Source organism: Neomonachus schauinslandi, chromosome 3 (genome assembly GCF_002201575.2).
Source record: "Neomonachus schauinslandi chromosome 3, ASM220157v2, whole genome shotgun sequence".
NCBI lineage: Eukaryota > Metazoa > Chordata > Mammalia > Carnivora > Phocidae > Neomonachus > Neomonachus schauinslandi.
The window spans coordinates 123797359-123810619 of NC_058405.1; the positions used below are offsets into that span (position 1 = coordinate 123797359).

The following is a 13261-nucleotide window of genomic DNA, read 5'->3' on the forward strand; positions in this document are numbered from 1 at the left end:
TAGCTTCATTCCCTCCCTTCTCCTTTGTGCTGTTATTGTGATACAAATTACATCTTTACACACAATATGCCAACACAGAATTATTATTATTGCTTTATGCAGTGTCTTTTAGGTCAAATAGAAAAAAAATGAATTACAAATAAAAATATATTTATACTGTCTTTTATATTTATTTATGCAGTTATCTTCACAAGTGTCCTCTATTTCTTCATGTGGATTTGCGTTATTGTCTAGTGTCCTTTTATTTCAACCTGAAGGACTCCCTTTAGTATCTCTTGTAGATTTCCTGTGATGAATTCTATTTTTGTTTAGACATATATTTTGGAAATATATTAATTTCTCCTTCATTTTTGAAGGACAGTTTCTCTGGATATAGAATTTTTGGTTGATGGTTTTTTCCTTCAGTATTTTGAAAATGTCATGCCACTGCTTTCTGCTTCCATAGCCTTGGTTGTAAATTTTATTGATAATTATGTGATGAGCGGCTTTTCTTCTGACACTTTCAAGATTCTCTCCTTGCCTTTGGCTTTCAACAGATTGATTACAATGTGTCTAGGTATGGATTTCTTTGAGTTTATTCAATTTGGAATTTATTAATATTCTTGGATGTGTAAATTGATGTTTTTCAACAAATTTGGGAAGTTTTTGACTATTATTTCTTCAAATATTTCTGCCCCTTTCTCTTTCTCATCTCTTTCTAAGACTCCCATTATACATATGTTGGTATGCCTGATTGTGTTCCACAGAATTCCGTGATTCATGTTTCTTTATTTTCTTTTCTATTTGTTCCCCAAACTTGATCATCTCAACTAATCTGTATTGGAATTTGCTGATTCTTTCTGCTCAAATCTGCTATTGAGCCCCTCTAATGAATTTTCACTTCAGTTATACTTTTCAACTCTAGAATTCTTGTTGTTTTTTGTAATTTCTCTCTATTGATTTTATCTATCTGGTGAAACATTCTCCTCATTCTTTCCTCCAGTTCTTTAGACATGGTTTCCTTTAGTTCTGTGAATATATTTAAAATATCTTATATAAAGTCTTTATGTAGTAAGTTCAACATATGGGCTTCCTCAGGTACAGTTTCTATTAATTGCTTTTTCTGCTATGTATGGGCCATATGTTGTTTTTTCTTTGCATGTATTGAACTTTAAAAATTTTTTTTTTATTTTGAAAACTGGACATTTCAAATAATATAATGTGGCAATTCTGGAAATCAGGTTCTGCTCCCTCCCCAGGGTTTTTGTTGTTTCTGTTTGTTATAGTGGATGTTGGTTTAGTGACTTTTTGAATGCGTTCCTTAAGTCTATATTCTTTGTTGTGTGTGACCAGCGAAGTCTTTGCTTAGTTAGTTTAGCAGTCATCTGATGACTGGACAGAGATTTCCTTAAATCATTTTAGCCATGATTTTCCTAGTCTTTGCTGAGGGTCTTAGTATGTGCATTGGGACATGCCTTCAACACTCAGGCAGCGAGTTTACACCTCTGTATTAGTTTTTATTTCTTGCTCTTGTAGAGCCTCAAGGTCAGACAGAGGTGAGAGCTTGGGGCCTTCTCAGTTCCTTCCTGAGCATTTGCACAGGCCTAGCTAGGTATGCAAATGTCCCTAAGCATGTGTATTACCTTCTAGACCCCCAGAAATGTCTCTGTTTTTCAAAGTTTCTATGGACATCTCATTCCCTTGCTAAATACTTTAGTGTGGCTGGAAGCAAGGATGTTCTAAACAAAGTTAAGAGATTTTTGACCTTTGTATTAATTGTTAGGGGGAGTCGCTGGTGAAATTTTTAGCAAAGAAGGGGCATGACTGGGCGCCTGGGTGGCTCAGTTGGTTAAGCGACTGCCTTCGGCTCAGGTCATGATCCTGGAGTCCCTGGATCAAGTCCCGCATTGGGGTCCCTGCTCAGCAGGGAGTCTTGCTTCTCCCTCTGACCCTCCCCTCTCTCATGTGCTCTCTCTCTCTCATTCTCTCTCTCTCTCAAAATAAATAAACAAAATCTTAAAAAAAAAAAAGAAGGGGCATGACTGTATTCATGTAGCTGAAAAAAATCTTTGCTCATAAAAGAGAATGGATTTAAGGGGGACAAACTGGAGGCAGGGGGATTAAGATTATTGCAGCATTCTAGGAAAAAAGTGAGGAAGGCTTGAGTTAAGGTTGGAGAAGAGGGAATGGAGAAAGGTGAGTGGTGGATTAGAAAAGCTCTTTTACCGATTAGACAATGATTTATAGGGTGATTAAGTGGGAGGTAGGTAGGAATAGATGAATAGGGGAGAATATGTCTACTCTCAGGTCTGATTAGGGAAACTAGCTGAAGGATGGGTTCATTCACCAAAAAAAAAAAAAGCAAACAGAAAAGGCACAGGTTGGGGTAGACACATAAAGATGCTGATCCAAATACAGTATTACCTGTGGTTAAAATAACCAATGTATTATTATCACTTTTTTTTTAGGTAGAACCAATGTATTATTATTACTTTTTTTTAAGGTAGAAATGGAGTATCTTTAAGAGGGGAATTTTTTGTAATTACGCCCACTCAAATAGCTTTGAATTCAGATGCTGTAATTCCTCCTTCCCCTCCATCCAGAAGATTCATCACCATTCTTGATTTAGGAATGCTTTAAAGATGCTTATTATTTGGAACATATTTGACAAAGTGAGAAGGACTTGGTGTAACTAAACAGAGCCTGTAACTAAATATAATATAAACAGAGCCTGTAACTAAATATGATATAAATTTGTCGACCACCAGTCATTTTTTTTTTTTAAGATTTTGTTTATTTCCTTATCAGAGAAAGAGAGAGAGAGAGAGAACAAGCACGGAGAGCGGCAGGCAGAGGGAGAAGCAGGCCCCCCGCTGAGCAAAGAGCCCGATGCGGGACTCGATTCCAGGACCCCGGAAGCCGAAGGCAGACACCTAACTGACTGAGCCATCCAGGCATCCGGATAATCAGTTATCTCTTGCGTGGGTTTGCTCTCTGAAAACCTAGCACAGAACAGATAATGGGTAAAACGTTGTTGCTGCTAATTATTTGGAGAAACGTAATGATTCTTTTTAAGCCCTGTAAGTTAAATTGGGCTTAAAGTGGGTGGTTTTAACATTTGGGAAACGTTGGTTTTCCTTGAAATCCAATTCCTGGAAAGCGGAGAAGACAAGGAGGTGGGTAGACTGCGCTCTGGAAGAGAACCTCTGACCTATTTCCCCTCTTTTTACACCTCTTCCTTTTCTCTTCTGCTTCTCTGACGACCAAGTTGAGTTCAAACGAACCTTTCAGTTTTTGAGTTCAAGGACCGCGGTGAACACCCAAACGAACGGGGTTCTGGTTTCTCCAAGCCCGCAGTTGCATTTCCTAGCCCGTCACCTCCAGGGTCCAGTAAGCCGGCGTCCCAGATCTCGACCGCGGCCTGGATTCGCAGAGGAGGGGAGAAAAAGGTGGGGGGAGAAAAGGGAGGATGTCGGAGGGGCGGGAGAGGCCCCGGCGCTAACTTCCGTCCGGCCCTCCCAGCCTAGACTGGAGAAGCGGGGCGGCCCGCGCCCACCGTCCGGCGCTCTCCTCCCGGGACGCCCGCCGGACTCCCGAGCCGTCTCCAATTGGCCGTCGGGGGGAACGGAAGCCGAAGCGGAGCAGTGAACCCGGAAGTGCTTCGCGGCGGAGGCCCGGGCGACTCTTTTGAATGGAATCGGGCTGATTCATCGCCGGTTCGCGGAGCCAGAGCCCCGTGGAGTCTGAGCCGCTGCCGCCGCAGCTGCCGCCTCCGCCGTCTTCGCGTCAGCGCTGGTGGGAGACGAGAGCCCAGACCGCGGCTTCCCGACCCCTCCGGCTTTCAGGTAAGACAGGGAAGGCAGGCCCCGGAGGTCCGCGGAGGCAGCCGCGCTAGGCCGCCGCCAGCCCCGTGCTTTCCTGAGTCACGTTGCCCAGCCGAGTTGCCACGGGAGGCCTGGGCCCTGAGGGAGGAGCTCAGGCTTCTGCGTCCTCCTCGCCGGTTACTAGGGTCTCTTGTAAGTTAGGTCTGGAAGTGGTCTTCTCTTCCAGGCGTTTCTGCTTCGCTGAATGAAACACATCTTGGGAACCCTCTTCTCCCGATACCAGGAAAACCCTTGTGTGTGGCCTCCGTTTGTGTGTGTCTATTGATAGTTATTCCCGTGTTGAAAAACTTCAAAGCTGGCAGAGGAAACAAGGGAGAGAGAATAAAATTAACTTTCCCATTGAAGGCATGCTTGTTTTATCACTTGTCCTTCTCATGGGCCTTGACCCTTTTTCTCTTAGCGTTAGGATTTCAATTCCCTTTAAAAACCAAACAGAAACCCCAGAGATGCACTGGTTTTTAACCTTGAAACTCTTCAAAACAAAGTGTGGTTTTTCTGCTGTGCCATTTAACTTACTTTCAGTTTGTCCTAATTGAGTAGTTGTGAATAGATAACATTTCCTGTTTTCAATAAAGTAGTAATCTGCTACTCTGTGTTACCTCTTGGAACTTATTTTTTCCTGGGGACTTACTTTGTGTCTGTCAAAAGAAGAAAAAATGTAAACTTTTCGGAAGAGTTCGAATATAAATCTAGCGACCGAATGAAAAATTCTGGAAATTAAAAATGGTAACTGAAAGTTGATAAAGATTCATGGGAAAGGCAGGCAAGAAGCCTTAAAAATTATCATAGAAATGCAGTTTTAGGGTGAAAATTATTTTTTTTATTGCTCACAAAAATATGTTTTTAGTGCTGCTAAGTTGTTTATTATGTGGAAAGCCAGAAGAGAGTCGCTGATAATGTTGAAAGAACAAAAAAGAACTGAATACAGTTTTGGTGGAGATGATTAAGACAGTGGTGGTTTCCTTGTTTTGTCATGTAAGTCTAGCAACTGGCTCATTTAAAGTTTATAGGTTTTAAATAAATTTAAATTTAATGAATAACTGTACATTTGGAGAGATTAAGATATAGTAGTTCAGAATTAACTACAGTTGTGTTTAGTGAAGTGATATTTAGTGAAAGGCCTGAATATTGTCTTGAATTTGTCCCAGAACAAAATTACTTCTGGCCCACAGAAGAAAGTTTTGAAGTCATCTTTCAAGGTCAACAGTCTCACCTGTTGACTTTGGGGTATTATTCCCGCCCTCCCCAAGGTGCTTGGTAAATAATATTTTGCTATTCTAATTGTAAAGCTGCATTTTAGCCTCTCCGTCATGGGTTTATTTTATTTTTATGCTTGTCATGTAAACCTTGTGTTTAGTATGTAGGTTTAGAACCCGTGTTTGAATATCAGGAACGAGAGGCAATTGTGTTTCTGTTTTTTATTTTATAGCAGTGTTCATTTCATAATTCATTGTCCACTTCTGAAAGTCTTACCTGAATATTCATGGCATTTATTACTCATGAACTTGTCACATACCCAGTTTGTTGCACTCATTTGACATTCATATCCTGCTTTGTGATATTTTGGCATCTCCACCTGTAAAATGAGAGATGGATTAAATAATAGCTTCTGGTTCTGAGATGATGATAACAATAACAGTAACAGCAGTTACTGAGTACCTTATAAATGTTCCAGGCACTGTGTTAGGTGCTTTGTATTTTATCTTACCACTGACTTGCAAGGTAGGTATTGTCCTCATTTTATAGATGAAATCTAGATTCTAGAAGAAGGTAACTTTTTCCAGATCATACAGAGAGTAGGTTTGCTTGTTTTTTGAAGACTGTATTTGAGAGAGAGAGAGCACGAAAGGGGTGGGTGGGGCGCAGAGGGAGAGAGAGAAGCAGACTCCCCACTGAGTGAGGAGCCCGATGGAGGGCTTGATCCCAGCACCCCAAGATCATGACCTGAGCTGAAGTCAGACGCTTAACTGACTGAGCGACCCAGGTGCACCTGGAGAGTAGGTTTTGAAGCTTGGATTCCGATTGAGGTCTGATTGCCTTCACAGCCTTTCTGGCTCTACACTGCTTCCTTTCACTTAATGTATTTTTCATAGGTTTATATCATGCCTCCCCAAATAGACTATAAATTCTTTCAGTGAAAGTCACTTGAGTTTCTTAGTGGCTCTATTTCTATATCACCTTATGTACAAGGTAGTACAGGTTTCTCCTACTGTCTGAAAGTTAGCTTTACCCCACTTCACTTTTACAGAAGGCCTGCATTATACCCGTTTTTTTGCTAACAGAAAGAAATCCAAAGAGGATTTTCGCTTTTACAAAATGTTGTTTCTTTGATTTATGCCATTTCCACTTAGGAAAGTTTTTTTAAAGATTTTATTTGTTTATTTGACAGAAAGAGACACAGCGAGAGAGGGAACACAAGCAGGGGGAGTGGGAGAGGGAGAAGCAGGCTTCCCGCAGAGCAGGGAGCCCGATGTGGGGCTCGATCCCAGGACCCTGGGATCATGACTTGAGCCGAAGGCAGACGCTAAACGACTGAGCCACCCAGGCGCCTCTCCACTTAGGAAAGTTTTAAAAGGAACATTCTGCTTTTGGATAGAGGGGGAACCTTGTACTTAATAAATTCTTAATTGAATGCTGTAATTAGGAAACAGCACAAGAAAAGATATTGTGGTAGTTCCATCTTCACTGTTCTAAACTGGAAAAATCTTGCTTTCAAAATCATATTTATATAATTAAGTTTAATGTTGACTCTTTCTATTTCTTCCATTGAAGAAAGCCCTTAAGAAAGTCAAAGAAGTTCCTAATTACTTTCCACAAATCAGAAAGTAGAGGAATTAGAAATACAATGAGATCTGGAGTAAAGAAAGGATTTAGCATCAATCTGAGAAGTAATATGTAACTAAACTGCAGCATGGGTCGAGGAGTACAAAATGAACTAAGAAAAACAATGATAAACTCGAACAGCTAAGAGCTTCATGATTTTGTTTGAATGTTATGAATTACTGGGACAACAGTGTCCCTTGTGAAAGGTTGAAAAGTTAAAAAAAAAAATTGCCACATTCCAAGTCCAGATTAAGTTAATTTTGAAGAATCTGTTTTTTAAAGTTATTCTTGGTTCTGTACATTTTCTGTAAATATTTGAGAATTGATTTATTTTAGTTCCAACATGAACACAATCTAACTGTATCAGGTTCTCATCAGCTATTAACTCAGTAGGGAGATGAAAAAGTGGAAGATCATCAATTTTTTGATGTACAACCTTTTTTTTTTTAAAGATTTTTATTTATTTGTTTAACACAGAGAGAGAGAGCACAAGTAGGCAGAGCAGCAGAAAGAGGGAGAGGGAGAAGCAGGCTCTCCGCCGAGCAGGGAGCCTGATGCGGGGCTCGATCCCAGGACCCTGGGACCACGACCTGAGCCGAAGGCAGCCGCTTAACGACTGAGCCACCCAGGCGCCCCGATGTACAACCTTTTGAAAATACCAATGCTTATTTTGTACTCTTTACCAGTTAGGATACTAAAGATTATTCTATGTATGATATGTTAGTTACAGCTAAACACTTTATTCATATTATCTGATAATTTTTTTAAAGATTTTATTTGTTTACTTGAGAGAGAGAGCACAAACAGGGGAAAGGGCAGAGGGAGAAGCATACTCCCCTGCTGAGCAGGGAGCCCCGTGTGAGACTCTGGGATCATGACCTGAGCCAAAGGCAGACACTTAACCTACTGAGCCACCCTGATGCCCCTATCTGATAATGTTTTAAGTAAGGTTAATCATTTCATGATAAGCTCTTGAGTCCTCTGTTTTTTGATAGGTGTAAAAGCTTGCTTTAGATCTATAGGTGTTATGTATGGCTTTTATTTCTAAGAATTGTCTTTCATATTATGGTGTAACCACTTTAATTTTATTAACCCTTTTGCTAAATCCTGCATAATGCAAGTCCCTCCTCTCCAATATAATTCATTTAGTACTGTGAAATGTGCCTACTGTTTTGAAATTCACCAAGTGGCAAACTGTGTAGGAAGAAGAATCTGTGTTGTATGAAGTGTAGCCCTGCTAAGGAGGGTGGTGCTGATAGCAGCTAGCACTCATTGTTTACCTCCTATACACTAAGCATTATGTTAAATGTTGTTTATGTCCACTGTCTTCTTTAATTTTCTAAACAACTGTAAGGTATCCCCATTTTGCAGATGAGGAAACAGGCTCAGGGAGGTAACTGACCCAAGGACACACAGCTAATAAGTATCAGACACAGGATTTGAATCCTGGCACTTGTACTGCAGAGTCCTAGCTCTTAATCCGCATATAAAATATGTATAACATAAAATTTACCATTTTAACCATTTTTAGATGTACAGTTCAGTGGCTTTAAGTACACTCATGTTGTACAACCATCACCACCATCCATCTCTGGAACTTTTTCATTTCCCAGTTGCAGTACTTTTGAAAACATAGATCATAATTTTGTTGAGGAGACGATGGCTATCATCTCTGCTTGCAAAACATTTTTTTTTCTTTTAGATTTATAAACAGTTAAAGTCAGTCCAGTGATTTTTTTCACTTCTACATTATCTATTTCTTTTTGCTCATCTTTGTGGACAATTCAGCTTTTGTCCACATGTGAACTTCATCAACATCATAGAAGATAAAAGAATATGTCACATATCTCTTCAGCAAAACAAGTTCTGGTTGTAAAATAGTGTGTAAAGAAGTCCTTCTTGTGGAATACCTAACTGGATGAGAACTTATTTGTTTTTTAGTCCTGGAAATATATTGTTTGCTCATTGATCCACTTAGCAAATAATTTTTGTGGTGAAATTCAGGTAACAAAATTAACCATTTTAAAGTGAATATTTAGGGGCCCCTGGGTGACTTAGTTGGTTAAGCATCCGACTCTTGGTTTTGGCTCAGGTCCTGATCTCAGGGTCATGAAGTCAAACTGAGCGTCCGTGCTTTAAGTCGGCTTGAGATTGTCTCTCCCTCTCCTTTGCCCCTCTCCCATGAGCGTGCATGTGCTTGCTCTCTGTCTCTCTCTTGCTCTCAAATAAATAAGTCTTGAAAAAAATAAAGGGAACAGTTCATTGTTGTTTAGTAGATTCACGGTGTTGTGCAACTACCACCTCTACCTAGTTCCAAAACATTTCCATCATTCTGAAGTAAAATCCCTTACCCATTAAGCAGTTTCTCCATATTACTCCTTCCCTGTGACCTCTGGCAGTCACTAATCTGTACTCTTTTTCTAAGGATTCGGGTATTTGGGTTACTTAATATAAATGGAATCATATGGTTTGTGACCTTTTGTGCATGTCTTCTTTTACATGGCATAATGTTTTGCGGTTCATCCACATTCTCACATGTATCAGTACTACATTCCTTTTTATAGCTGAATGATATTCCATATGTTCCATTGTATGTATATTCATACTAGAATTTGTTGATCCTTTCACCTTTTGGTGGGCATTTGGGCTTTTTCCATCTTTGGGCTGTTGTGAATAATGATGCTCTAAACATGCATGTACCTGTGTTTGTTTTGAATACCTGTTTTTAATTCTTTCGGATATATAGCTAGGAATGGAATTGCTGGGTCATATGGTAATTCTTTGTTGAATTTTTTGAAGAGCTCCCAAGTTGTTTCCAGCACTCCTTGGTTCTTAAGTTCGAGAAGATTAATCTAAGGTATTGTCATCTGAAGATGTATAGTCTGAAATTTTGTTTCTATCAGTGGTTCTGAACTGGGAGTGATTTTGCCCTTCCAGGGGACATTTGGTAATGTCTGGGGACACCTTTGATTATCACGACTGGGTAGGTGCTACCAGCATCTAATGAGTAAAGGCCAGGGATTCTGCCAAACATCCTGTAATGCACAAGACAGTCCTCTACAGCAAAAAATTTGGTTCTGAATGTCAACAGTGCCGAAGAAACCTGGCTTATACCGTCAATTTTATTGTAATCATTAGAGACTAGAGTGCTGTTACCGGTTTCTTTACATTCACCTTATGATTCTCTAATCATTAGGAAACTTTTTTCCTCTGTTCTTCTCTCTTTGACATTATAGATATAATATGAAAAATTCTGAATTTTCAACTGTGTTCAAATGAAAGCTAAAAAAAAGACTACAAAGATTGTGTCTCTGGTCTTTTCTTTTTGAAAGATGGTGAAATGCTTTGGGCAGCACAATAAAAACTGAAGGATGAAGCAATAGCGATAATGTATTTCACTATTGCATCATTTTGAATAATTACTCTTTTCATTTTCTTGTTACTTTGGCATAGTTGGGAATAACTGACTAAAAAATGTTGAACTAATTCCTATGATAATGAAATAGCAAACTTTCAAATATAGGCAATAACATCACTAAGATTCCATAATATATCATGGATTTGTAATAATGTGCAATGGAACAATATGGTAATTACACAATAGAATGTTCTCTTTAAAAATATGAGTAAATTTTCTCTTTGTTCTTTGAAACACCTCTAGAAAGACTAAAAGTCATGAAATGTCAATTCTTACATATAATTAGAACTGCTCAAAAAAGAAACTTAAAAACAGAATTTGTGTATGGGGTAATCCTCTGCTCTGTAGCTCCCTAGGATGCTATTTCTTTCCATATTCTTCTGGAAATGGTGATTAAAATCAGTTTTGTTTCTGTTTTGTTTTTAGGAATTTTGTTTCATTTAAAGTTTGTGGCATAGTTTCCTCCATAGTTCTCAAAGTAATTGTATCTTATTTTATTTACTTTTTTAGGAGAGAGAGAAAAAAATACTTAGGAAAAGTTATACCTGCCAGTATTAGCAAGAGCTTGAGTTAAGAAGAAATTTGTCAAACTCAACGAATTGAAGCTTAACACCTCAAGAGTTGTAGTTACTGACCAGGTGAGAATTAAGAATGTATATAACTTTCACCTGTTCTTTCAGGATATGATATAAAGATGTTATGAAAATGTATCATTTTTTAAACACACATCAAATTATAAATATGTGATAGATATCTAGATTTAAGAGCTCATGAAAGTCATTTAGATAACTAACACTTTTGTTCTTATTTGCTTTCTGTAAACTTTTTTTAAAAAATAGTGTGATATAGAACGTTTATTGATATATTTCATTTCCAAATGTTAGTATTTTTATTAAACCTCATTGTTATCTAAAATGTTTTAGTTTGTTAAATATTTTTTCCTGTTTGCTGAGACATCTAATTTTACTAAAAACACAAATTTGACCTGCCAGATTTTCTTTCCCTCTGCTCCCCACATTGCTCATGTATATTCACAGCATCTGGAGTCTGTGTAAAGTCATAAGAAACAACACTGGGGGAATAGATAAACTGAACACAGCTGGGAATCGACTTTGGCCTGGAATATATATAATGTCTAAAGTATACTGTATGTTGTTAGTTTTTTTCTATTTGTTCTTTAAGTTTATAAGCTTGAAATGGTCCAAAAGAATTTTTTTCCTTTGGTAATACATTCTAGAGAAATGTCTTTAATATTTTAAACTAGTCAGGTTTTGCCCCTCTGTTTATAAGCCTTTAAAAAAAATGCCATGTATTGAATGGTATATTTGAGTTGAGGAATTTTAATGAGAATTTAATGGAGATTTTGTTTGTAAATGCTACTGTTAGAATGTGTTAAGGTCATAAAGCAGAAACTTTGTCTGGACTAACAAGTTTTCTTAATGTGTCTTTCTTTTTTTAAAATGAATTTATCCATTGTGAATCTCACAGACTTGTTGATATAAAGTTATTTATAAATTGTTGTTTATATAAAATTCAAAAACAGCAGAACTAATCTTTGCCATTAGAAGTTGAAATTCTATCTTTGCACGGTGGAAGGGACCAGAAAGGCGGCATGAGAGGTGTTCGTAGGTGCCCATAATGTTGTTTTTTATCTAGGTGGTGGTTGTGGGAGTGTTTTCACTTTGTGAAGATTCCATGGCTTTGTCATTTGTGCATTTTTCCGTACGTGGACTTGGATAAAGTTTGCAATATTAGCATTGTTAAATACAGAAATAAATTGTTAGCAGGATCCAACAAACGTGATTAGGCTGTAGTGTAATGATCATGAGTACATTATTAATTTTTAGTTTGTATAGCTGTCCTAACTAGTAAAAGAATATGAACAAATGACTAATTCATTAGCATTTAATTTAGAATATAAATTGTAGTAATACCATTTTCTAAAGCATACATTAGAAAAGGAATTTTAAGGCACAGTAGCAATTTTCAAGTAGATGAAATGCTTCATTGTCACTCTTAAAGTATTTAGTTGTACTGCTATTAACTTTTTAGAATTTGGTTACACTTTTTTGTGTAGTTGAGGTCATATCGATACCCTTGTTATTTCTTTCCTTTGATTTCTTCTGAGTTTTTCAAGCTTATAAGAATGTCTTCTATAGTTATTCTAGACATAAAAAACAAATTAGATTGGTACTTTAATCTTCTTTGTATTGATTAACTCTAGAATTATCATTGGGAAGAACAGCTGAATTTCCTTAGTGAAAAAGGTATATATGTTCACAACATCTGAAATAAGGCAAAATATCTGTGTAGGTTCTGGAACACTATCTTAATGCATTTAATGTTTACTTTATAATATTTCTTTTAGTATAATGAGTTCATTTTTAAAAAGCCTTTGATGCTAATTCAGAGATCCATAATCTGCTCACAATGTCTTTCACATGTAGTTTTGATGATAACTGACAAGCTGTAAGTTAATTAGCACAGAACTTACTAATGAGGATGTTAAAATTTAATTTAAAAGTGAGGATTTTTATTTGTACACTCTGAACAAATTGAAGGAAATTCAATCATACATATGATAAGCATTTCAGGCACTTTTTCCTCATTCAGGTACTTTATTAGATAACAATGAGAAAATATAATTAACTTAATGATAGCAAAGTTTTGAAAGTATGCTAAGATTGCTTGTCTTTAAAACCGGGGATAACCCAAAACAAGAGCAGTAAAGTAAGGTCTGTTAATTAGCATGGAAGACAGCTTCTTGAATTAATATGTGGTGTTAATTAACAGGAAGTCTGATGTTGTGTTGTAATTACCACCAATATTTTTGACATACTGAGTGACTGAAGGTGAATTATATAGATAGCAATTGAGTAAACACTTTTGTGCTTAGGAACGTTTTCCTTTGTTTCTGTTTTCTAGAAATATGGACAGACTTCTTAGACTTGGAGGAGGTATGCCTGGACTGGGCCAGGTTAGTATATAGACTTTCAGTATTTCTTTGTTTGTAAACTACACATCTTTCTCTAGTTATCCAAAGAGAAAGAAATCACTCCCAAGGAAATCATCTCACAGATAACCTTATGGTAAGAAGTTTACCTTATTGCTGGTTGTTGTATTGCAACACTAAATAACATGTGGGGAACATTTTCTA

The 13261-nt window shown here is 37.5% G+C and overlaps 1 protein-coding gene across 1 annotated transcript in view; it reads left to right on the top strand.

Moving 5' to 3' along the window:
• Positions 1–3331: 3331 nt before the first annotated feature.
• Positions 3332–13261, top strand: part of PSMD14 (proteasome 26S subunit, non-ATPase 14) — a 106306-nt gene continuing 96376 nt past the window's right edge. Inside the window, exons 1-4 of the mRNA XM_021702926.2 lie at positions 3332–3395; positions 3502–3824; positions 10615–10742; positions 13030–13081. Of these exons, the coding sequence (XP_021558601.1) occupies positions 13034–13081 (48 nt within the window). The 5' untranslated portion in view covers positions 3332–3395; positions 3502–3824; positions 10615–10742; positions 13030–13033. The remainder of the gene's footprint in view (positions 3396–3501; positions 3825–10614; positions 10743–13029; positions 13082–13261) is intronic.